Genomic DNA, 27,716 nt, shown 5'->3' on the forward strand with positions numbered 1-27,716 from the left:
GAAAACGGGACATCTGAGTGAATGACATCTCAGTGCAGTCTGCAGATTCATACTGTTGCTTTTATGTATGGAAATGAAAGGCCCAAACCTCCTGAAATGGGCTAATCCTGTCACTCCTCTCAGCCCAGTGCCACTCCTCATCCTCACACACACCTCACCTCGGCACAGACCCTTTTCCCTGTGTCTGTCTCTGCTGTTGGACTGAAACAGGTGTGCTTATAACCATGCATTAAAATATATGCACTTGGACTCCTCCCCTTTCCTCGACGCTGGTAAAATGACCTGCTCCTTTTAGCTGTTTAAGTTGTGGATAGAAAGACTCGATTTCCAAACTGCTCACGTCTGGGCGACTCAAGTGAGGGGTTTGTTCCGCTGCCACACTTCCGTTCACAAATACTTGGACTCGGGGGAGCGGGGGGGGGGAGCAGGCAGGAGGCAGAAATCCCTGTTAATCTAGTGGATCTGGCTCTGGCTGTCTCTTTTGTTCACTGTTGCTGGGACTTTGGAGCATTGATCATTGGGGAGCAGTGTGTGGAAGAATGGTTAAACAGTTCTGCTTTTGTGATATGGAGTCAATGTCAGGTGAATATATCAGTACTAAGCCAATATATATGAGTCAATACATTTGAAAACAGGTAATTCAGTGCACAAATGCCATTGTCATATTTACTATACCACAATTATAGGGATACAACAGGCTACAAACATTTTTTTCTTAATTTTAATCTGGACTATACAGACTAAATTGCATATGAAAAGACCTTTTATAACAAAGATAATGGATATTTTTAATCAAAATCTCAAAGCTTCATTTGGTGAGCTCTCAATGTACAATATAAATCATTGTTTGACTAGTCGACTACTAAAATAATAGCTTGTGGCAGCACTAACAATAAGCTTTTTGGTACTTTTTTTCGCAGTATAAACTGACAAAATAACTTAAAATAACGTGATCAAAAAGGTACTACGGGCATTCCACTTTTGTGTTCGTAATCAGGGCAATGGGAACATTGCGAGGCGTTCGCACTGTGGCCTTCTGTACATTGGGACTTGTTTAAATATTAGATATCAGCATGTTTTATATTCCCTATTGCTTAACACCTCAAAGTTTATGGTGCATTGTGCCACGGCGCTCTCTCACAGCAGAGGTGGGGTGTGTGCACTTGTTTTGTTGATCTGTGTTTAATTAAATTGACCACAGCGAGCAGATTTGGCCATTAGCTCAGCGAGGGCCTATTATCACTACAAGTTGTTTCCCTCTTTCCGTGCCCTTGGTTATTGAACAAGCGCAGTGTGGGTGGAAAGTGTAGTGTGTAACTGCCATGGCGACTCTGCATCCCCTTTTATTCCCCTCTGCAACGCTGCTTTTTGGTGACTATCGATTTAGTGGCTGGAAATAACAAACCGGCAGTGAGCAGGCTATTAAACTAGATTTGGGAGAGAGAAAAAAGCGCATAACAAGCGAATATAAAATGTGCCCCTGAAATAATTAACTACTGCATGTATGTTGTGTGCGGAATACTCTATTTGTTTGGAGAAATAGTGGATTTGAGCTCCAGTAGCAATGATTATTACTGTAAATTTGGAGATGAAATTGTAATTGCGACCTAATCCTGTGACGATATGCAGTTTTGATAAGATTGCAATGCAGTGTTTTTTTGTTGGATGCAGCGTTTATTCAAATGGAGACACTTTTCTTCATCCACTTCTATTAATCAGCCTCTGTCATGCGCTCTGTGAAGTGAGTGACAGGGAGAAATAACCAATGGCAGTGAAGTATGAACTTACATAAGCAGCAAATGTTTGTTTGTGAAAGAAAAAAGAGCAATTGAATTATACACTGAGAACTAGTCATTTGGGATATATATTTTGTATTGATGGTCACTTTATATTGTTCGAAAACAGTTGATAGATAGTAGATTGACTTTTTGTATGTTTATTTTGTGCGACTACACTTGAAACAGAGCTGTTAAAATAGAGTGGAGAAACAGGCAATTGCACAGGCTGAAAAGTGCCCCATAAATTAGTTATGATAAGCAATGTTTGCAATTGTACTAAACAAATTCCTCTAACTCGTTGCGTGGCCATTAATAAATGATTCAGTTTCAGATTCTTCTGTATCTTCTTAAAGTAATTTGTCAAAGCCTTATTGCCTGTGTGTTTTATATCAATCAACATAACATTTGACATAAGAGAGGCCCCAGACCTCCTCTTGCCTTGGGCCCCCATTGTGTCTAGAAACAGCTCTATTTGAAACACTCTTTTGTGTCAGAAAAGGATACATATTGTCACAAGTTTCACATTTTCATTCCATCTATGAAATGGATTCTTTCTCAGGGCCTCAAGTCCCGCACTCCAGACTGGGCCCCGTCTGCTTGCATTAGCCCTTATCATATTAGCACTGACGAGGATCTGTGGTGACTGTCTGTGATGGCCATGCTCGATGACAGCTGTCAGACCAACACTGCTGCCTCCTCAGGACCCATTTCAGCTCCATGCATCAGCCTAACTCTCACACACACACATACATGCACACACACACACACACGCACGCACGCACACGCACACCTGAACACACACACACACACACGCACACACACACACACACGCACCTTGCCCATAGACACACACAGAACACACACACTTGTTGACTATTAGCTCAGGCTGGCTGGAGAGGCGTCTCGTCCGGCTAATGACACTTACCGCGATTGGCGGAAGGATACAGAGGAGCCCGTCGCTTCGATTCAAGCTGTGGTTGGTGTGATTTTGGATTTGGGGGCCCGCCCTGAATGACAGCGAGGGTGTGAAGCGATGATCGTCCTTGCGTCGGGGTCAGCGCTGTAGGACGGGAGCCTGGACCTGATGCCAGCGTTTCACTGTGAGGTCACTAACACGGGAAGTGCTCACCCTGTGGACGCAACTGCTCGTTCTGTGGGAGGAAATGACCTTCAGCGTGGGTCCTGGTTCTGCGCAGACAGAACAGGAATGTTTTTGCTTGTTTGTGCGCTTGTGCGTTTTGCTGGTTTGATCTGCAACAGCCTTTTTGCCTTTTAGAGTTTAATAGCAATGCTGTTGTACTGTCTACAATATAAAACTTATAATAGAATGGCACAAAGATAAGAAAATACAAGAATTTGAATGTAAAACTAGTATTTCTTCAGCTCTCATCTTACTTTCCATTGCCAATCCAAAAAGACGACTCAAACTTGCTTCTTCCACCTCCGCTCTATTTCCAAAATTAAAACATCCTCACAAAATCATCAACGCTCTAATTTTCTCCCATTTCGACTATGACAGTAAATCCCTCTTGTGCCTCTAACTGGTTCAGAACGCAGCAGCTCGATGTCACCCTGGTTTTAGCTTCTCTTTACTGGGTCCCTGTGCATTTTAGGATATGTGCATTTTCAGATTTTACTGATGACTTTTAAAACAAGCACCAACTTAGATTTCTGAATGTTTAACCTCTGAACTTTTGCCATAGATGTAGGTTTCTGTTATTCCAAAGTCCAGGCTCCGGACGAAGGTGATTGAGCTCAGTCCGGGCTCCTCGGCTTTGGAACGACCTGCCTGACGAGATAAGGCTTGCACTGTCTACATCTTCTTTTACAATCTTAAAACCCACTTTTATCAGCTTTTATTTCTATCAGTGCGCTTTCGGTCCTTCTTTTGTTTGATGAGTTTTAATTTGCGTTGTATTTTATAGTCTTGTGAAGCGCTTTGTAAACTCAGTGCACATTTGTTGACACAGGTCGCAAGAAGGTTTTGTAAAGAAAGTGCCAGTTGTTAAGAGCTTGCTGCACAAATAACTCTCAAAACTAAGACGTGATGTTGAAAGAGTGTATTATTGTATTTGAAGCTTAACACAGTTGGGTTTATTTTGTCATTCACGTCCCAAGCAATGTGCATTTTCTCACCCGTGCTTTTCTTTTTCTCCTTGTGTTGCAGTCCATCAGAGAAGTGACAGGTTATGTGCTCGTGGCTCTGAACCAATTCGACTACCTTCCGCTGGAAAACCTGAGGATCATCCGAGGGACCAAACTCTATGAAGATCGCTACTCTCTGGCCGTGTTCCTCAACTACAGGAGGGACGGGAACTTCGGTCTGCGCCAACTCGGCCTCAAGAACCTTACTGGTACAGACTTACAACACTGCCACTGCTAAACTGCAGTGTCTTTGCTTTGAGTAGTAACATCACTCACTAGAGAATTTCCATCTTTGTAACTTTGGGTGGACACAATTTTAAGACAAGATCAAAGTGACTGGTTTTTTGTGATACATCCATTTTGAAGCCAAGGTTGACCAGATATCTTGAAGTAGTAGCAACACTGTATAGATAAATGAGGTAGTAGATGTAATTCTGTAGGAGGACAGTGGCAGCTATAGTAGTAGTTCATTATGATTGACACATATATAATCCATACTACGTACATCCCATGAGGCCATGATGTTGAATGATAATGTAATCTTCATTTGTTGTCAGTTCTTTAAATCTCCCACACTGCATGATCGGATTTGATCTGTCTTACGCCTCTTGAAGCAGAAGTATACGCAAAGAGACTGATAATGAATCCTGACAAACAGTGAGCTGGGTAGAAAAGTATGTGTGTGGGCTTCTGTTTTAAGAATGAACTCCTGCTTCCAAGTCAGATCCAAATGAAGCTCTTGACTTGCAAAAGACGTGTAAATCTTTCCCACTACAGGGCTAAGTGGGCGGAGACGGGCCAGAGCCAGCTCATTGTGTGTGCAGTGCCGTGCACACAACTGTTACTGGGACACATTTACAGTGGAAAAAGCTATTTGCAAATTCACTATAAGTCATTCCTTTTTGGTCAGTTGTGTTGTTGACGTGATGGTTTAAAAATAGCTTTTCGCACCAGTCAATTTATTTTATCCTCAAGCACAAGCAGGTCTAAAGCAGGACCAAACCAAGTCATTATCAAGACTACACTTTGCTCAATTATCAGCTCAAAAAAAGAGTATATCTTTTATATTATAGTGCATTTTCCTTGCTCAAAGCCCATGGTCGCTGAAAAGATCTTCCACCTTCTGTTCAGAGGTCTGGCTCAGCGCCTCTGACTTGTCTCAAATCTGCACATCATTCAGAGACCCCGGCTTTCTTTAGATTTGTAAGAAGCAGCATGGCACCACGGCTGTGCGCTGCGTCCAGACCCTTTGTGAATAATTCAGACATCTCTCATTGTTCTGTTCCACCTTCCTGGTCCTTCCCCAGAGCCGGGAGCGAGCGGCACAGCCACACCGAGGCTTCAGATTGCTACTTTTGTCCCATCTTCCATCTTGTTTTCTGTCTTGTGCCCCGTGTGCCCCGTGTGACCTGCTCCTGGAGTCGCACATGCCCACCACCACCAGCAGCAGACATAGTGCCATGTCAGGAGTGTGGCGGGCACTGAGAGCGTGTGTTTGATGTGATGGGCCTTGAGCTGTTGAATCCAGGGGAAGATGTGCACGACTGTCATGGCCCTTTAGTTTTAGTTTTTTTAAGTTTTATGAAGTTGCAAACAATATTTCTGTAAGAGTTCTGTGATATAAAAGGTGTTCCGGACCATGATACTGTAGATTGGAGCGTTGATCTTATGATGTCCAGAGAAACATCCTTCCCTGTTCTTTTTTTTTCTTTCTTTCTTTCTCTCGGTTCATTTGACCGCAATTTAGATCAGGTTTAATAATTGTGAATGGTATTTGGACGTTGAAGTGTTCGGTCATGGAGGGTAAGAACCATGACTTCAATCAAAGGCATAAAGCTGCTAAACATCACTTTTAAAAGGAGTAGGTGGAACTGCATTATTTATCATATTCATTCAAATGTTCTATTTTTGACTAAATCCGGATGCTACGTTGTGGGTAAAAATATTCTGCACTGTTATTATTGAAATGCTTTTGTGAAATGCTTTCGTGAAGTTGTTTTCCATATACAGAGACACATTTAGTCATAGACGAGAGCAGAAAACATGAACATGACAGTGATTCTACGTGTTCTCTAATGACATTATGAGGGTATATTAGTAACGTAAAGACAATTAAAGTAAAGGCAGGTTGTGTTAAAAAGCAAAAATGCAGTTTTGTCACAGACGCTCAGGACAAACCATATAATCCAGACCATGTTGTAACGACACATTTAACCTTTTCTTTTCCACTTCAGTATTTGGCAGAATGTGTTACAGTTATTTGCAGATTTATTGAGTGGTCAGTATGTATTATTATCAGTAGCATAAAATAACAGCAACCCTTTAAAGTCATGAGAATGGCGACTGGAAGCAAAGTGATGTCAAACATAAAACTTTTTCTATTTCTTTTTCTATTACAAAGGATACAAAATAAAAATAAAAACAATTCTAGTCTGAAAGTTGTATTTGAGCTTCACAAATATGTATTTTGTGGTGAAGTATGTAATATATTTGTTGATAAAAGAAACAACTATAGTGTTTTGTTTTTGGATGATGACAGTTTTTTCTTCATCCAAAAATCTTTCCTAATCTTCTTTTATAGAAACAAATACTGTCAAATAGAATAGTAAATGTCTTTAAACCAGGCTCTGATATCACTCACATATATCTGTGTGGTTTTCATTTGCCAAAACCACCTTCATTTGCTTTATTTTTGTATATATTTTCAGACTAATCCCAGTTTCTCCATTTAAATTATATTCCATTTGCCTCCATTTTACAAACAACAAACAAGAAGGCACATAATACAAGTACTGATCGGAGTGTAAAACGTGTATCACCTTCAAGCTGCTTTTCTCTGCCTTTCTAGTACACCACGCTGTTGATTTTACTGTCATATTAGTACATGTTTCCCCTGTTGGCATCTGATGGGCCAAAAAATGATCAATACAAATCCGTAAGCAGCACATATAAGAGGATAAATCATATTAAATAGATTTAGGGCTCATCGCGAGTAGTAGCACTAAAGGATGTTGCCAAAAGCCTGAAAGCCACCCACGTTCTGCTCCGGTCGAAATTGCTTGGGATGAAATCAATTTGTCGCCAGTGTATTGTAGCATTGCACTTATTGATTTTCCCCAGTGCACTCTCTGCCAGCTGTGAATGGACTCGGTGGATTTGGGTGTAGCGCTGGGTGAGTGCTGGAGGTCTGAGGCAGAGGGGGGGATAGGACTCTCTTCGATGCACCTTTCAATCAAGCTTAGCCAAGTTATCCTCATGAATATGAATTATAAGGCGCAGGCAAGCTGGTGGAAGAGTGAAGGATTGGTTTACTTAAGATGCGAGTGTGAAATGAGATGGATTCTTTAAGCTTAAGAAGTAGTGTTTCCTCAGTTTTTTTTATACATTATTGTCTGCAAACTTTGGTAACTGTATTGGGATGTCATGTTGTAAATGTAGTGTGACAATACAAACATTTCAAGCTTGATTTTAATGCTAAATAAAATGCCCAGTACTTTTTTCTACCATAATGATCATTAAACAACTTTTTGTACTAGTTCTTCTACAGATCAAGACTATTCTGAAATGTTAAACTTGATGATGATGTCATAATCATCGAAAAATAATCTTCTATAATAGAAAATATTGAACCACACCACTGTTTCACGTGGATAGACCCAATAATTACAGGACAACAAATCTGCAAACAGACAGAATTCTGACTTGTTCTGATCCATGTTAAACTCTAAGCGTTATGAAATGTGATGTCACGTGACTGCAAAATGTTAGTTTCTGGCTATGATTTTTGACAAGCTCGTGAATGTCCTGTCTGAATGAGTTTGAGGGTTCGTCATAGTTGAACAAAATCTACTTGTTTTCGCTGTCTGTTACATGAAGTTTTGTTTTATTCAGGCCATGTATTCTGTAGCACAGCAATAACCACTCTATAAATCCTTTGCCACATAAAAGTTAACGGACGCTAACAGCAATTCTGCAGTGCTGTTCTGTAAGACCAATTTAGTATAGAGCATTTAAGATTAGTTAGCAAAAGAAAATGGAATTGAATCGGTCAATTGCAGAAAGGTTTGAGACATTTCGCCTCTCTTCAAAATAGCTTCTTCAGTTGTGTGAAACATCTTCACAAAACGTTTTGCGTAATTGACAGAATTCAATCTTCTTTTGCTATGGAACCTCCCTGGATGACTGAGGATCTGCACAGACATCTTAAGATTTGTTTGTTACGATTGCATTAATGACCTTAATACTTCAGTCTTGTCTCTCGTGGCTAAAATGCCAAACACCTCCTGACATTTCCCGAACAGTGACCCGTAATGTCTCCCTCGCTGTCTCTGCCAACACTTCTTGCACTTTGTCTAAATTCCTCTGAACCCCGGGCAGCTTGTGCACTTTCACATGATAATTACAGCCTTGCTTTCCTGGCAAAATAACAACCGCCTCAATAAGTGGCACAAGATGATCTTTTCTCTTTTAGTGCACTTTGCCGCCAACCCTCCCTCCCTCCTCCACGTCCTCTCCTTGTCTGGTCCGGCGCGCTCCATCTCTTTTGCAGATTTGTTTTGTGTTGTTGATTCGTTCTCCTAAGCGCCCTCCGCCTGCTCCGCGTCTGTCCAAAATGGAGCGCCCAATCTGAGTGCTCATCTGCTGAACGCTGTACACAAGCCGGAGTCCGACGCCAAACTGTTATCCACTCCTTCATGGACCATCTGCTGCCTGTGCGTTCGTCCCATTCTCTCAACCCTCCCTTCTCCTCGTCCACTTTCTTCCGAGCGCTCGCCTCGTACCACTTCACTTACGCTCTTGATTTGCCAAGCTGATGCCTCGCTCTCGAACGCAGAGTCCCTGTTTGTGCAATTGTGTTTTGTCTTTACAGAAATTGAATCATACTTTGTTTTCGTTTTGACGTTGCTGCTCACTGGACTTCCTTTGCATGCTGTGATACGCATGTTTGTTTGGTTATTTCTATCCCAAACGCCATCGCCATGAACCTTCTGCATTCATTCTGGGCGGAATGTGTAAATATGCGAATTGTCAGCTCATTTTGGATAAATTAAGCTACATTTTCCGTTCAAAATTAAACAAGAGTTAGAAATAATACCATTCGGGCTACATCTTGAAAACATAATTGACTAAATTCCACAAGTGAGCGCAAGCCACATTAATCTTCTTTAAAAAGATTTAAATTTGAGGCACGCTAATATACGTTTCCATTAACAAGCTCACGATCAGTTTACGAAAAGCCACCATTTATGACTTTGGTTACTTTTTGCATTGCCACTACTCTTATGAAATCCTGTAAATGCATTATCTCCATTTGTCTGCACACTCTTATATCCAACGTCTGTCCCATATCGCATCATATCTGCGTCCTTTAACTCCACGCAGGACATCATACATTGTTCTTCATTATTCATTAATTCATTCCCACGGTTTGACGGAAGAATCTCAATGCTCTCCGCGTTCCCACATCTTAAATGCAACGACGCATTGGGGAGTCAGAGGAGCCAAGGTTCAAGGTGACAGGGACAAGTTGACGGACAACGCACTCTTGGGAGAACCCATGGCGCACATTTCGACTTCCATTCGATTTCTCTCACTCCTATTCCACATCTATAAGAGCTGAGGTGAAGAAAAGAGCAATGGCGCCGCGAGACCAGATCAGCTGCATTGCACTTGCACCAGAATGTCGAGGAGCCTCCAGCCTGGCAGCCAGCAGACCTCAGCTCTCCCTCAATTGTGTCTCTAATTGATTACTTCCCGTGCAATTACCTCCGTGTCACACTCAATTTTTCAGTGCTGCAGGACGGGGTGCAAGAGGGACTTAGTTTTCTGAAGGACGGCGATCACGTTGTCACATTTGCCGCCCCTAATGTGGAGAGTGGGGGGCACATGTGGTAAATTGGGGGACAGAACGGGATAAGAGAGGTGCTTGGAGTTAATTGATTGTACTGAGAAGCCATTGTGTGAGTCGAGGGAAGGTTTTGGCAGAAGTGATTCGAGTTAACCGTTGGAAAATCAGGTTTGAATAATGCAGCGTTGTCTTTGTGAGCATCTGGGTTAGACACAAATGTTTCTGTTGTTTTGATCTTTACGTCGCTCATCAGTCAATCAGAACCTGCAACATTTCCAAATCAATTAATATAGACACGCTTTCCCTCCACAACCCTCCTCTGCCTCATTACCATCGTAGCAGCTGAAAAAATCTGACATTTCAACCGCAGCTTCTCTTCTTCATCCCCATCGGTGTCAAGACCCCATGCAGCCAGAGATTCTCTTTTATTTGTCCCTTTTGGAGTCTGAACACAAACATTTTTATTTTCAAGGTCTTCTGCTTGAAATAACATCTTTGTGGTTCACACTAATTTATTCAGTAGGCTTATTCTTAGGCTCTATTCCTAGACTGTTCCTATGATATAAAATACACTTTTTTCTGCTTTTGAAGAACAGTTCACTAACCCACTAATGCTTGGTAATTACACATGAATCACTGATCCAAAAAGATATGATTAGCTGTAATTTGTTAAAGATTGCTGGGTTGTTTCTTTTGGAAGAATTCCTTAAAGTTTGTTCATTGATCCTAAAATACTGTCTTTTGAAGCACACCAGTTGTTTATCCCTGAAATAATAAGAGTCTTCTCCTTCTGGGAAAAAGTAGATATTTGGCTGAATCTCATGCCAATTTCAAGATCAGATACACATAGTTTTCGAGAAGGACGACCAGTGTAAAATATTGACATTAAAGTGGCTGTTTTTTGTTTTTTTGGTGTTGCTTTTGTATGTAATAAAGTTACATTTGTTTTACTAAAGTACAGATATATTGTAAAACCAGGTCTAACTGTATAACCTATATCGTGTTTGTTTTCCCCTTTTCTATTCTGAGATGACATTTAAAGCATGCGAGCGTGTGAATGCATTATTGCAGCAGCGGTGCTATCTAAATAATTAACATGTACAGCTTGTAGTCACTTCTGTGTCTCTGATTATACTTAGTCCAGTCAAAATCACTCCTTCGCTTTTAGCAAATCAACATTCACTTGAGCTAATACCCTGCACACGGAACTTTTGCAACCCACTGGACTTAAAGCTTGTTAAAAATGTGTGCAGGCGTGGGCCAAATCTTAAATGCAGATTATTTATCAATTCACTGTCTTGTCCTCTCTTTTCAAAAATGTGTATTTCCCAAGTCTATTGCTTAAATCAAGGCAAGGCAAGTTTATTTCTAGAGCACATTTCATACACAAAGCAATTCAAAGTGCTTCACACAGCAGGAAAAATGCATTCAAATCACAAAGAAATGACAGAAACAGAAATACAATAAAATTAACTAAATTAAAAATTATCAATCCAACTGATTGTCTAAACTAATAAAATCACAAACAAAAGAGAAGAGTGCAAAGAAAGAAAGAAATCAGACCACAAATAGCCACTGCGATGTACAAACCAATTACTCACGTTAAACATGTGAATACTATAGAAGACTTAGCCTACAAAGCATATGTTTAAAAGAGGCATCAAGTGTTGTGTCTTGGATCAAACTATAAAAAAATATGGTGTGATTGGATTTGGAAAGGATTTGTTTGCAGTTCTGAAGAAACATCTCAATAGTACTCTTTTTGTCTTTAGTTTTGTGAATAAAAAACACCAAATGAACGTTGAATAGCAGATATACTGTAGTGACATTAGGACTTAGTTATTTTATTACTTGCCGCACATAGATTATTGATTTCTACAACATAAATAAAATAAAATATAGCCGCAAGCGGCAATGATCGGCCCTCGCTACGCCGCCGCCACGCCGCAAGAGGAGGGGGCGCTAACGCGCCCCAATTGTCCTTTTATTACGCCTACTGCTGAATCTGTGACGCTGTCACATCTTCTCCCCTTTGTTTTACCATCAAAAAGCAATTTTATTTTGAATTCTTGGCAAAATGTGCGGCTTTGCCGCACAGACACCGTGACTCTTTGAATAAAATGTGGATAACTTTTGATGGTCCACCCCTGAAGATGAGTCTCACCAAATTTCAGGTTAATATGTCTAACGCCCTAAGAGGAGTTTGTGAAAGTCTAAAGTGTAAACATGTTCTGGCGATTTCCCCATTGGAATAACATGGAAGGTTTCGGTCATCGTTACGGCAAAGCCATAACAATTATGACATGGGTCTCATTGACTTTTTTGATGGGGATGCCAAAATTGAGTTGTGTGTCAAATTTCATATAATTTCGCAAAACTAAATATTTAACCTCCATATAAAATCTGTAGGGGGCGCTGTGGCTCCAAATTAATTTATTTCACTTCAAGTAGGTTTAGGGCAAAGAGTTTAACAACTGATTCTAATTTGACGCAATTCGGACTTTATCTGCGCAAACGGCAGAAATGTTAAATTTGGGAGATTTCTGAAATTCTCGCTACAGTTTGCGGCTTTGCCGCACAGAGACCGTGACAGGTATCAATGTAATTTGGATAACTTTTGATGTCCCACTCCTCAGTAGCATTTTCACCAAATTTCAGCTTTTTAGGGCCAACGCCCTGGGAGGAGTTCGTAAAAGTACGACGTTTGGAAAAACTCCGAAGTCATGTTTAGCCATTTTTGAAGCAATATGGCCGACATTTGGTTGGGCGGACGGCGTTGCCGTAATAATATTTTTTACTTCTCTTGTCACCATCTACCTCTGCGCCAAATTTCATGATTCTATGATCAGATTTTTTTTGGGTCATTTCCCATCTCTCAATGCATTTTTGGTACATTTGGGGGCGCTGACGCGCCAATTTTTTTTATTTTAGAAAAGGGAAATAGCCAGAATGTAGAGAGGCACGATTTTTAGAGGTGTGCAAATTTCTGTGACTTTTCGTCAATGTTCACTGGGTGAAAAATAGGGGGGTTGGTCCCGAGAAGAAGAAGAAGAAGAAGAAGAAGAAGAAGAAGAAGAAGAAGAAGAAGAAGAAGAAGAAGAAGAAGAAGAAGAAGAAGAAGAAGAAGAAGAAGAAGAAGAAGAAGAAGAAGAAGAAGAAGAAGAAGAAGAAGAAGAAGAAGAAGAAGAAGAAGAAGAAGAAGAAGAAGAAGAAGAAGAAGAAGAAGAAGAAGAAGAAGAAGAAGAAGAAGAAGAAGAAGAAGAAGAAGAAGAAGAAGAAGAAGAAGAAGAAGAAGAAGAAGAAGAAGAAGAAGAAGAAGAAGAAGAAGAAGAAGAAGAAGAAGAAGAAGAAGAAGAAGAAGAAGAAGAAGAAGAAGAAGAAGAAGAAGAAGAAGAAGAAGAAGAAGAAGAAGAAGAAGAAAGAATAATATTCCGATGCGAAAACAATGTTTCCCATTTTCCAAATATCATAAACTATACATTTTCAGAAAGCGCTCGCGCTTTCCTACCTCATGGTGTGGGTCCCTGGTCACTGACGGGTACTTTCGTTAATTTTGAGTGGGCTCCGCCCACTTTGTGTTTTTGGCCCTCTATACAGTAATAATGTTCAATTTTTGCATTACATGCTTATATGCACGGAACATGCAAGAGATGGGGAACGTATTCGTGAGCTACTTAGCGCAAATGAGTGCTTTATATGGGGATGATCTCAATGTAAAGTGCTCGTTTAGTGCGCACTTTTGCACGGGCTTCGCCCGTTTACAACGGTAATGTTCCATTTTCCTACTACTAATTAGTATGCACGGGGCGTGCATGAGTGAAGGAGTGCGTTAGTGAGTGTTTGGAAGTGGGCGAGCGCTTCGCGCTCGATTTCGTGCGCACTACGTGCGCACTTTCGCAGCCGTGCTTCGCACGGCCTTACGAGATTAATAGGCCTCTCGCCAGCTTGTGGCGCTCGGGCCTAATTATTATCATTTGTTTTTTAATAAAGTACCGCCGGCAACGTAAAATAGCATTAAATTAAATGTAAAAAGCGGTATTAAGTCAAAAGATAAGAAATTGAAATGACATCTATATTTATATTTCGCCCGCCTGTGCAATAATATTTCATTAAAAAATCCGTAAACCAAGTAATAAAATAACTGCGGCCTTAGATTAGATAGAAGGTGCCGTATACTTTCCTGGTGAAGTGTCACTTGACATTAAACTTTCATGGAGACGAGAGAAGTGGCACCAGCATAAGTTATAGTGTCACGATATAAACATTTCACCTCGACGTGGTATTCATCTATGCACACATTATTCTACAGAATCAAAATGTCCTCATAATATCAGAAAATTAGAAGATCATGTAAATTTTGTCTTGATTGGCGTAACTTTTTACACCTATTGTAACTATGACAACAGCATGACAAATCCACCCCACTGTTTTCTGTCATGACCCTGATATTTTACATTGTTCCGATCGCACGTGTTGAAACGTCCTCCTCTGTGATTGTCATGTTCACTTTATGTCAGCTCCGTTCTGTCGCCACGGCGTCTGCAGTAGCGAGTCTTGACACGAGCTTACTGCTTTGATTCTGCGAGTCTTTGATGCCCCGTGCAACCATCTCGGAGGACGAGCCAAATGAGGAGGAAAGCAAATAAAATGGGATGTGACTGGCGGCCTGGTGGTCTGCAAAAGCCACGGAGGGAGATGTCACTTCGGATCAATTTGAGAAGTAACTGGACTGAATGAACACCTGTGGACTCGGAGATGAGAGGTGCCAAGATTGTACTGCAAGGAACAGTGGAGGAAGCTGTCATGTTTAGTTTGGTGATTTAATAACCAAATGGCACACCACAATAATGCATGACTTCATCGAACTTTGAAGTACTTTAAGATTTGATTAAAATTAGCACTGATATGTGGTTTAAGATGACAGCAAACTTTATTGGAGAGGGAAATAACCAAGTTGATCCAAAATAACCTTTAAAAACACAGAATATGACACAAAACAAGCCAAAAGCACAAGCAACACAAGACATCCAACAGATGTAACACATTTAATTAATTTATTCAGAGTACATTTGTTACTGTGTTATTATTGTGTCGGTGTAATCCCTCATTCGTCCAGGCGTGTTCCATTGTGGAAAAAGCTTCAGTTGTAGTCATCTGGACTCAGTTAGAAAAATAAAAGAATATTAAATAAAAGAATTTAGGTCGAGAACTCTGACCTAAATTCTTTTATTGACAATGACTCTTGGATGAGAGTCGAAACGTCTATTTTTTCTAACTGAGTCCAGATGACTACAACTGAAGCTAGTTCTACAGTGTTATTACGTGCATGTTCTAGGTACAATGTACCTAGAACATGCACAATAGGCTAGCCTCTTACGCTCAGGGCATCCCACGCATGAGACGTTGGACTCAGGCTGCTCTATATGCTGTACATAAAAATAAAGCTTTAACCCACTTACTTCCAGTCAAATCAGTCATTCTGTGAAGCATCAGGGTCAGTTTGTTCTCCAAACACACAAACAAAAAAATTACCCCAAAATAAAATGAAAAATTAATAGGATTTTTGTTTTGATTCTTCCTGGAAATGTTTGCTTTATTATAAGTCCCTAAAGCTCACTTTTGTGGATTTACCTTCAACAAAACCCAACAGATGCTGATTTTATTGTCAATCAGCCGATCCTTCCAGAAACCAGCTTTACTCAATTATAAATTTAACAAAGACAATCTAGGTGCTCTGTGCAGAGCTTCTTTCCACTTATAATTAGACTAAACCAGACATGAGTCCAAACCACAGAGTCTCAGCTTCACAAAGGCTCCAGCCAACAGTTTGTGCTCCAGAGGGTTCAGGGACAGCTTCAGTTTGAAATGGGGGACATTTTCTCAGGCGTTTTAGGAAAAATAGGCCCCTAATCATATTAAAAGGATCCACCATCATCAATTATCTCTAGATTTCTGAATTGTCAAATAAAGACCCTGGCGATTAACAATTTAAAACAGAAGATATATTTTGAAAGATGAAACAACAAGACGCTGAAACCCATAAATTGCAGTATTATTTTTTATGCCTGTCACAGAAATAGACACCACAGGCAAATCAATCAAAACAAGTGAAATGAGGTTAATAGCCTTCTACTTTGAGAGTACATCATCACATTCTAGAATCTGAAAACAACCAATACTTATTCAAGCTGATGTCTCTTAAACATTGTGTTAAGAGACATCAGAATGTTTATATAGACTGGAACTCACATAGTTAATTCAAGTGGGAATCTTTGTTTAAATCCATCACATACATGAGTGTTCCTTCACAGCGTTACTGCATCCTCTGTATGAAACTTCACTGATGTGTTTCTGAACCCAATTAGAACAGACCTCATCGCTGACACTTAAACACATACATTAGCCTCCAACCCTTTGCCTCTGCTCTCGTCTCCCTCGGCAACTTAATAATGAATACACTTTTTTTTGCCTCTTAGGCCAAAGTGGAGCAGCTATTGATGGAGGCAGAGAATGTTAACGGAACGTGCTCCTCCCAGGTCCCTCAGAGCTTAGCAGGTGTTAGAACAGGCAGCATCCACCACGTCAAGTGAAGTGGCTAACCAATCAGAGAACAGTATAAAGAATAGAGTCAAATCCTGTTTCCTAATACACATTTTTTCATATTTGAGAATTATGGATTTGATATAACTAAAGATCTGGATTGTAAACTTTGGACAATAATTGTATTCCCAGATTGGCACAATCCTTTAACACAATAGGTATAGTTGCCTATCGCAGTGTTTTACAAAATGTTTTGAGCCATAGCAAATGTTTGAGTTGACAATGTTCCGTGGCACTAAAAATATGACCAGATCACACAAAAAAGTGGTATATAACGTGCCAAATATTGTCCTTAGTAAGAAAGTTTGCTCAGGACACTAAAATTGGGTGTGAATCAGCTTGAAAATCCATATTGGAATTGCAGTCACACCGGGCAATACATCAAGGCGCACTAGTTTTCTCCAGCACACTGGTCTAAAATCAAATCGACTTGATATTGAAACTACTTTAAGATAAAAACCGCTCCTCCGTTTCCATGCTCCGTTGTGTGTCACTCCGTGTCTAGAATAACCCTGCCCTGATTGTGCTTGTCACCTCCGTGCAACGGCAAAACCAACACAATTGGTATTTGCGTGTTAAAATATGCTCGCTCACTCTCGGCTCTGCTCTTTATCGTTCTCCGTTCTTTCTCTGGGCATGTTTTGTTTTGCCCTCTGAGTGCGGCTCATTTGAATTCAGCCGGCAGCACATCAGCCTTGATAAGCTAAGTGGCCCTCAGCAGCAGCCATTGAAGGATCTTTTACTTCTTTTTTTAATCACGCACTTGTTTGTCCCCTTGATAATCCCTTTCTTTCATCATTTGTTTCAAGGTATTGTATTATCACTTCTCCGCCTCTTCTCCGAGCCATCCATAAGGCTTACATTACCACGCTTTTATCAAGCTTTGAGTTCCAAAACACTGAAAATATGTTTCTCCCAATGTAATAATCTCCCTGTCACCATTTTATATTCTCCTCCAACCAGCTGCTTTGCCTTGCTTCGCTCTAATTCCATAATGTGTAAATCGCAGCCATTTTTCATGGGAAACAATTGCAAGCAGGTTGGGCTAAATTTAATGAGCAGTTTGCGAATGTAGTTATCTTGACAAAGGAAAGCCCTATGTTTAGAAGATTGGAGAATATGGCTACCACCCCCATGCCACATTACACAGTCTAGATAAACTCTACTGCTGCAAAGTTCTGTTGGAGTTTCAGCCCAACTTTATGTTACCTCTGTCCCCTCAAACACATCCATTTAAGCCAGCTACTTCTCCTCCATTTGTTCGCATGAAATTCATGTCCCCTCCAGCCCTCCGGGTCTTTTATTCATCCCCAATGTCACTTATTATTTTCCTACGGCGTCTCTCTGAAGGCTGTGCAGCTTGTTTTGTAAGCATTGCACAAACAGGCCTTGGTGAGTCTTTGCAACCCATTCGTGCTCTCAAGGCCTAATATGGACCAGGTTCAACCATCGCAGCGTCTCTTACACTACTGATGATGAAGGACATTGTCTGTCCACACAGACAGTTTGGGGACACATCACCAGGTCAGATCTGTTGAGAGCTGACCCCACTTGTTGAAAGAATACATGTATTTCAAGCTATTTCAGTAATAAAACACTTGTAATTTAATGAATAAGAGATAGATATAACGTGTATAATAGTATAATAGTATAATGCAAAGGAATAACACCACCAGAAAAGTTACAGGCTTTTATTTTGCACTTAAGACCTCACAATATCACATTTTAACTATTGCCACAGAAAATTCACACAATGAGAGCGTCGATACAATTACCTTTGGCAACAAACGGTGCACACATTTTTGCCAAATGGCGTCAGTTTCTTTAATTTAGAGCACACTTCTTTTAAACACAGTGAAGTATTATAAATGTATTTATTGAATGTAATGTTTGATGGCCTGAATGTCAAAGTAACGGTGACACAAAAACACATTTTCACTAAGGTGGATAATAAAGTTAAAGTTCAAATATTACAACATGATATAATAATAAAGACTTTATTATACTTGGATGGAAGAGCACTGGCATGCCCGGTGTGACAGTGGCGTGGTAGTGCATACTGCCGTCGTGTCCTTGAGCAAGATACTTCACCCTCCTTTGCTCCAGTGTCCATGTCTGCTGGTGTATGAATGAGAGTATTTGTGAGAGTGAATGCAGGACTACGGATGTAATTCAGCTCATAACTACAACCTGCCGTGTTCATTAACACATAACCACATCGAACAAATCATACTACAAACGCAGGAGAATCTAATACTTTTCTGAAATGAACCACATTTGAATGACCTATAATAGCGTGCTAGATACTGCATAGTATTTGATCCAAACAGCATGTTTATACCAAATACCAAAAAGTCCCCCACTAGTGCCTGTAAAAAGAGTTGGTGAAAAGATATTGAACCCCAAAATATATTGTTGTTCCATCAATTATTTTATCATCCCTAGTAATTATAGTCATTTAATGTGGTATTTGAATGTTTTGATAAAGCTGTATTTGATGTAAAGCTGAACGAGTTTATTCAAACAAGAGATTCAATGCATTTTCTGTCAGATGAATATTTCAGACATTCAACAACCACCTCAATCATCACAAAGCTACTAATTTAACCTTTTCACAAAATCATTTCCCACACTTAACCACAACTCATCTGCCCGACTACATTTCAAAACAAATGGTTAAATTGCTGAATATCAGACCATGATAATTATACTTGTACTTTGTGGTGACTGGGGCGGGTCAGTCTGTTAAAACATGCATTTCATCACACACATGGACTCTTCAAAAATGCCTCTCTCTCCATCTTTTGCCCTGAAATGTTTTAATTTTTAATGAGATTTTTCCTCTTACATTGTGGTAGCGACCTTGTCTAACCCTCTGCCACTTTATGTCCTGCTTTGTAACTACATTAGCACAGGCGTTCTCGGCCCACGCCACATCTTCAGTCCAAACATCTCGTGAGACGCTTTTATGGGCATGAATTAATGCACTTGTTCTTTGCAGGTCAATAGTTAAACACATAAAAGTGCATTTGAATGTGGGCCGCCGTTTTGCCAGGGACTGTGTTAATGGTGTTAAAATTGCATGTGTTTCCTCTGGGAGCTGCTCCGACTCTTGACCTTATACAGATGAGACAAGAAAACTGATGAAGTTTGAGAATCATTCCGTAACTCGCTGCTCGCTAAAGGCCCATGAAGTAAGATTTAAGAACATTCTTTAATAGATTTTTTTCTATGGACAAAGATTCAGTGAAAGATGAAGCCAACAGGGACCTTTAGAGTTAAGTATCACTTACTAAAGGAAAATGTAAAAAGGGGAAGATAGAGCCAGTTCTCCTTGTGGTTAGGTTTTTGATGTAAAAATGTAACTAAGCCAATTTAAAACCATATTTCTCCTGGATTTAATAACTGTATAATTTGTTTCAAAAGTCAAATTATCACCCTTTTGTAGAGTCTTTGGTACATTGAAAACGCAGCTCACTCTATGAATTCTACTAAATAACGTTACATTTACATCCTGTTTCTGTCTTTTCTTATCAGGTTAACATAAAAAATGTGAAAACATAGCAATAAAATGTTACCACATGCTGTATATTTTATGAGTATATTTATTTGAGCCAAAATAGAGTTGTCTGTGAACATTTTAAACCTGCACACAGTGAGGCGCTGACAGTACACTTACAGTAGATGATGGATGGAGGAAGACTCACCTGTTGTGGTGCCACTGATCTGCCGTCCTCACATCTGGAGAAAACAAGCCGCTCTGAGCCTGACAGGACAGTTCTGATGGGACAATATAGTTACACGGCAGCTGTACATATCTGACAGAGCTCTAAAATCACTGGACCGTCTTATTTTGGCACTTGTGCAGTGACAGATATGTAGTGCATACTGTATACATTAAAAATGTATATGTTTATAAGAATTGTAAATAGGTGTCAAGATCCTCTTTCCTCTTTCATTTCTTCAGGATTCACCTTAAATGTATTATGACAAACTGCTGCACAAAAAGTATTTAAGTAAACTGAACACATTTATAACAATGAAAATATATATATTTACAGAGTTATGGTGATTTTGGTATTTATCATAAGCTGTAAGCTTTAAAAATCCAGACAGTTTAAAGATTTGGGGCCATATTTTGCCCCTGGAGGTAGTGTTAAAGTGAGTCTTTTCCAGGGGGCGGGGCCAGGGGGATATTTTGCCACCTTGCCGACGTTAACGCTGGCGTGAAGAGGTTGCATGTACTTGGATGCATGTACCCGCACACATCGCACACATCTCTGCTTATAAACTCGACTTGTGATCCATAAACCAGGACAAGCAGCAGCAGCAGAGCTTCATAAGAAGCCACTTTGTGCTCCAAGAACAAAAAGTCATGGTGTGATTTTATTCTCAGTCTTTGTTGGTCCGTTCTCACAGCTGGTTCTTGACACGTCTGCTGAGCAGGGCAGGGCTGTCCTCCAATAGGCTCTGATTGGCTAAACCAATGGTTGTCAAACATTTCCTCCCTCTGTTTGCACATACTGTAATGGGCCTCTAGTTGCAGCGCCGGACATTTTTCACCTCTATTTCTTTCTTTGTATCTTATTTCGGTGCATGTATCAGTCTACAATATTGTAGCCTAGCAACACTGTGAGCCCTGTTGCACTGCTGAGCTGTGCAGCAGGCTGTGCACCCCGGCATTTAGCCTCTCTGACCCAGAATGTGTTCTCATCCTCCCGCCCAGGCCCGGAGCACTCAGCCCAAACCAAGTGGAACTCAATGAGACAACAGGGACCACAAGTTAAATCTTAATAGTCCCAAACCTCTGGCTACTCACTGTTCTTACAATGTTTTAACACAACATGCTCTCTAACTTAAATCCATACATGCGTAATATCCTCAGTCGTTCAAATGCGCTCAAAGGTTTTTTATTTTTATTTTTTTCCCTTTTTGGGCTCAGTTCTGTATTGACAAAGACTCAAATTTCAAAAATCCAGCTATAGTAAGTTTAACATAGTAGATTACCATCATGGAAGAAAAACATGTTATAATGGCAAAGAGTTATCCAGTCACTGAATCACAAGCCAGTCTACTTTACTGTTCCATTGGAAAACTAAAGGTTAAATAGATAAAATGTCCCTGTTTGAAAAGATAGGACATCATCAGTTATGGCGTCTGGTGTTAATTTGTTGTCATGTCACTTTTTTCCCACAAAGTTGAATTGCTACCGTTGTAACCCAAGAGCAGGTGGAAAAAAGACAATACCGTATTTTAACTATAACTATAAATTGAACCTTTTTTCATAGTTTTGGCCGGGGTGTGACTTATACTTGTATTTATACTTATACACTTATACTCCGGAGCAACTTATATGTGATATTATTTGTTATTTTCACACTTGAAACCACATTTCATACTCCAGTGCAACTTATATATGTTTTTTTCTTCTCTATTATACATTTTTGGGCTGGTGCGACTTATAGTCCGGAAAATACGGTATCAGCCAATTTAGTTTAAGTTCAGAGATTAGTAGACTGTAGCTTATTACTTTCTACTGGTGAGTGAAGGAGCAATTCAAAATCCACAATAAACCTACTGTCTATTTGTGTCCACTGTTTATTTTATATTCCAATAAGCAGTCACATTCTTTTTGTCCCGTCTAAGGCCTGCGTTTGTGCATTTTAAGCTGCTCGGTCATAGCAAACACCATGGCCATGCAACATTACAGCAAGCCAGTCATTGATTTTGACTCGTCTGTTGTTCGACATCTTTCTTTATTAAACAATTCACGCTAGGCTAATTAATTCACTCTCACAAACTCATTAATGTGTTTTTTTTTCTGATCATTGGCTTCCTATTTGCCTCCCACTCTTAATCAAACTCATCCCCGCACTGCACTAAGGGGGGGAAAACTCAACAACAACAAACTCTTACCATCAAAATAATTGCCTGCATACATTTGTTCTGCCTCTGCGAATTTTATATTGTTTTTCTAACGGTCATGCACACTGGATATTACATTGGCTTTCTGGAGGTGTCGGGTAAGCTACACACAAAGTTGCTCTCGGGATAGGGAATAATAATGTCTTTTCGGGGATGCACCAGGCATAGCCACGTTCGCAAACTAATTAAGGCGTTTTTCCTCCAGTCGCTAAACAATCAACAACAGGATTTAACCATTGATCTGCCCCTGACGCTAATGTGCACAGCAAGCATTTACCAGTAATGAAAGCATTGCTAGCCTGTGCTGAAATAAGAACAGAAATGTGGTTAACTCTATTGGAAGCTATGGGAATGGTGTTGAAAGGTCACATGTCGGATTTAGTTTTGGAATTGAATATCGTTTTACAAGGGCACGATGTAACTTTTCTGGTGGAAGGTCTGTCTGCTTGTTTTCATGGGGATGCCAGCAATATTCCACAGAAACGTATTCAAATGTTCTATCTCCATTGAGGTGCCATCAGGTAAAGTTATAGGTCAGATTCGTGGAGTGGCAACCCTGCTCATAGAAAAGAAATACAGGGTTTTTACGGTGTTAAGCTTGTTTTATTATCACCAAAGGACCATTTGTTTTGAGTTTTTTTTTTTTTTTTTTCCTTCTATGTTCTTATATTTGCCATCTTATATTTGAAAGACACTTCTGGTGAATAGAAACAATATATACATGTTTAACTTCTCCTGTAGTTTACTCACCTAACTGTAAGAAATCAGGTCATGTTTTCATATAGAAATAAGAAAATGGATGTGTAAAACTGCCAAAATGGCACATATTTGAGGCATTAAAATCTGAAAAATGGACAGAGCCAGGCTTATATTTCGTGCTTAATTTTGTTCACACATTAGATGAAAAAGAAATGATTGAGGAGATTTAGGATTGGCCGGCTGATATCATCGGTTTGCTGATATTATCGGCTGATGTGAGCAATTGAAGAACTATCGGCCGATATGGCGTATATTCCACTTAGACTCTCTAAAATACAATTCCCATTTAATCCAATTTACCGCCCCATATGTAGCGCAGCTCTTTTGCTCTGTGCAGTAGTTTGTCGTGCAGATGAAAGCAGCTGCAGACTGACTGTGTCGCTCTGACAATCCATGGCTCTGACTGAGGCAGAGCTAGATTTAAATACACTGAACTCAGCTTAAAACTCAAGAATAAAAGTTAACTTCAACACAAATCACACCGGTGACAACAAAGGACTTATTTTTGATCAAAGTGTCAGTGTGGGAAAGAGAGCTAACGTAAGCACACGCGCCGCTACTGCTGTTGTCAACAAAAACATGCTTATTATATTCACTCCGGACAATCGCTTGGAGTCAGGATTGAAAGAAATGTTATTTGTAAAGAATTGTGATCTAAAGTGGCCTGTCTGAGCGGTGAGAATAGTAAATGTGTCTGTTTTGATGCGTCGTTTCTTTCCTCACCTTGGTTAGCGCTACATTGTAAGCATTATGGCTGTATCTGTGTTTACTGGACTCACACTGACACGTAAAGGAGCAGTGAAAAGAGGCTAAATGTATGCATATTAATTATGCGGTGTGTGTGCATTAATTAGGCTAACCACACCTTTAGGCTCATGAAGTCACTCCAATAGTTTAAGTCAACACTATCAATGACAATAAATGTTGCCTTAATAAACCCAATTTTTGAATGAATAGGGCCTGACACAGACATTAGAACTCCAAAATCCATATTGGCCGGGCTTATTTAGTTTTTGAGTTAACTAGAGCTGACTGAAAATTGGTGTAAAAAATGCTAATTTTGTGTCCCTTTTTATTTAGACTTAAAACTTAAATAAATCTGGTTTGGGATTAGATATGAACTAATCCTTCTATACAATCTGTCAAAATAAACACTAGCATTCAGTTCAGCCCACACCTTTTCAGTCTTTCTGCATGTCAAGTGTTAATGTCTGTGGAATGATGTCTGAATGTATACGACCGAATGGTTTCAATGGAGAACGAGGGAAAAGTCTCGCCGCTAAAACATACATACAAGTAGATTGATTTGTGTAAAATATCCACTGTTAATGTGACCAACACGTCAACAATGCACCGATTCCCCGGGCGGCCCGAAAATGGCTTTTAGTCAGTGTAGAACTGATTTTCTCTCGAAGTCGGCAGCCCTATGTTCACTAATACAACTGGAGGAAGGATTAGGTCCTATGGCGGCGCTCAGACAGGCTTCTGGAATAAGGTGAATACTGTGCAGGTTTGGAGTAAATGGGAAAGAACTGGAGATTACCCTGAAGAAACTCAACCCACACATAAGTAGAACATGCAGATCCCACAGTGAAAGGCCTCACTCGGCTCAAACTCAGAACCTTCACACTTTTAGGTGAATGAGCTGTCCACTTCACCAAGCCATTTTGCACCAAAGTAGATTGCTATTTTCACCACCTGCAAAACATCATTCTATCCATCCTCTCCATCTCCCCTTTTCGACCCTGAGGGGAAGCTTTTTTTCTTCTTTATTGCATTACTGATGTGCCTACCTGCTGGTGTACAACCTATTTTAGCCCACATTTAGCAAAGTCTTTTCATTTTACTCCTTGTTTCGTCATCTGGGCTCTCACAACCCCAGTTTAGTTACTGAGTTTTTGTGAACTTAAATGTAAAGCAGAATGTGGAGAGTGATAGAAACAAACCCCAAGTCTGCAATTATACTATGGGCCATATGTTGCCCCTGGAGGTAGCGTTAACGTGAGCCTTCTCCAGGGGGCGTGGCCAGGGTGCTATTTTGCCGCCTTGCCAACGTCAGCGCTGACTTGAAGAGGCTGGACTTGGCCGCTGGAGGCTGGAGTGGGATGGTGCCAGTCCATATATGGCGATATGGTCATATAACTGTAGCATTCAAAAGCACCTCCTGTGGGAGATGTTTGTCATGGCCTCATATACAGGCAAAGAAAGAAGAGCGCCATAAAATGGTTTGATTTCCTGTTTAATGTATTCCCAAACTTTTAGAAATAAATAGTTAACATAAATCACTGATTGCAGCCTCGGAGCGTTGTTTCTTTATTTAGTTCATGTTTATTTGTTTCAGCAGGTTCGTGACACATCAGCTGAGCAGACGTTTGTTAGCAGGGCTGTCCTTCAAGAGGCTCTGATTGGCTAAACCAATCCAAATTACAAATACACATAAAAACATAAAACACATAAAACACAGCGACAGCTCTATGAGCGTGGAGGCTCTTTTCTCTCTCCCTGTTGCATGTGCGTGCTCGAGCATTTTGCACGTCTAAAATCAGTTCCTTGTTTGGCTCGTTTCTCTGTGAATATGTGACTGATTGTAGTAAAACATGAAGCATTTTGAAGCTTAAAATACAGAAAACAATTCTGTCCACCGCCTCCTCTCTCCACAGTCTCTCTCTCTCTCTGTGTGTGAGCTGGTTTATCTGCTTCCTGCACATCTGACCAATTAGAAAAAATGCACCAGTTTTACGCAGACTGGGACAAGGATTTCAGTTGAATGTGATGTGAGTGTGTTTTGCAAATAGACGCTCCTCTCTGAGCTGAGCACATGCAAGTCTGCATGGTCCAGTCTTCTCCAGACCGCACAGTAACAGTAACAGTAACAGTAACAGCAAAACGCTTTAAGACCCGAGTGTGTAACGACGCTGCGCTGTTTAGTGGGGGGGCCCATGAAGGTTGTTTTATTATGATTATCTCGTGCATATGGGGAGAATAACACGCCTCCGGTGCACTAGTTTTGAAGATTCTGGCCATTCACAGAATGCACCAGACCACGCCCTTTAGAGTTCCACCCCCTGCGCTGTCCTCAATTGTGCCGACTGAAGGAGGACAAAATGAGCTCCAATGTGCCCATGTTATACCTTAAGTATTTTTTATTAACTTGCATCTATAGTAATAAAAAGGGAAATTGTAACTTCAAAGGTCGTTTCTCAAAATGCTTTACAATCTTCTACTTAACAAGATGTTGTCTGACTGAGCAGAATGATTTGTTGATTTACAATTATTTGTTTAATATATATATATATTTTTTTAAATACAAAAAATAGAACAGACACAGAATACGGCCAGGGAGAGAGTTTTAACATAAAAATACAAATAGATAGCAACAAGACAATAAAAAAATAAAACAGTGTAAAAAGTCCATTTGGTTCAAAGTCGGTCAAATTTCTAAAGTACAATAAAAAAGGACAAAGCTCTATTGGTTTTCTCATTCTTCTGTTGTATCTACTACTGTGGTGTCTAGCTGGCATTAAGTCCAAATAATACAACTATTTTCTGTCAATTGTTTTGTCCATTGCTGCCAGAAGCTTCACATTGGGAACACAATTTGAATTTGAGACCCTCCTACCCAAGCGATATCACTCCCAAATGAGAGGCAGGATTAATTTTTCGATCCGGCTCACACCACACGCTGGGGGAGATAGAGACATTTTGGGATGGGGGTCCGTAGAATTGCAAAGTTGCAGTGGAAATACATCCAGCATCACCTGTTATCCACATTTTATCTGGCTTTCGTGGTACAATATTGTGTTTCGGCAGCTGGTGGTCACTGTTGGTAGGCGTCGTCTCATCAGTTTCAGCCGTGATGTCAGTAATGTGTTTGGAAGAAGATAAAGAACACCTAAGCCGTGTAAATAATTCAAATCTGCTGCTGGGATTCACGTTGTGTCTGTTTTCCTTTTCATTCCTCTGTGGCATTTTGTCTTTCTCTGCCTTGATATCTGAAGCGAAAAGAAAACCCTCATTATTAGGCAATTCTCATGACCGACAGTAATCAGAATTACACTGTAACCAAGCATTTTGGGAAGAAATGCTGTCAAATAATACAATTGTGTGTGGGTGGGAAATCTTGTTTTAGATATAATATTCTACCTGTCTTATAATATTTTTTAATTCAAAGTTACTTCTTAAAGATGGCTGATTGCATAACCTTTTGTGTGTTGTTTTCCCACAGAGATCCTGAGTGGAGGAGTGTACGTGGACCAGAACAAGTTCTTGTGCCATGCGGACACCATCCACTGGCAAGACATCGTGAAGAACCCTGGACTCCATCCTCTAGTCGTGCCCACCAACAGCAGCGTGGCATGTAAGTCACACACGTTTGCTTTGGCTTTTCAATAAGATACATTTAACAAAGAAAAGAGAAAGTCAATTTTAGGATTTTGTGCCTTTATGGAATCCACTCTGCTTATTGTTGTGAGATACAAGGGTATTCTGACCCCTGCTATACTATACATTCTATACTGATTGATTCTATACAGCACTATCTTATAGGACTATAGTAAAGGACTATAGGGCGTTAACTTATATCTCCATGGAGACAAGCAGGTGACACCACCCGGCCAAGTTACAGGCCAGATCTGTGAGGTGACTCACATTACAAATGTGTG

General features: G+C 40.2%; 1 protein-coding gene across 3 annotated transcripts in view; it reads left to right on the top strand.

Moving 5' to 3' along the window:
• Positions 1 to 27,716, top strand: part of LOC140359862 (receptor tyrosine-protein kinase erbB-4-like) — a 338,304-nt gene that overhangs the window by 215,835 nt on the left and 94,753 nt on the right. For all 3 annotated transcript variants that reach the window (XM_072445068.1, XM_072445070.1, XM_072445069.1), the window contains exons 3-4: positions 3,946 to 4,132; positions 27,281 to 27,412. In XM_072445068.1, coding sequence (XP_072301169.1) covers positions 3,946 to 4,132; positions 27,281 to 27,412 — 319 coding nt within the window. The remainder of the gene's footprint in view (positions 1 to 3,945; positions 4,133 to 27,280; positions 27,413 to 27,716) is intronic.

Source organism: Eucyclogobius newberryi, unplaced genomic scaffold, assembly GCF_026437365.1.
Source record: "Eucyclogobius newberryi isolate DKJ021-1_F unplaced genomic scaffold, fEucNew1.0.hap1 SCAF_14, whole genome shotgun sequence".
In the NCBI taxonomy this organism is placed as follows: Eukaryota; Metazoa; Chordata; class Actinopteri; order Gobiiformes; family Gobiidae; genus Eucyclogobius; species Eucyclogobius newberryi.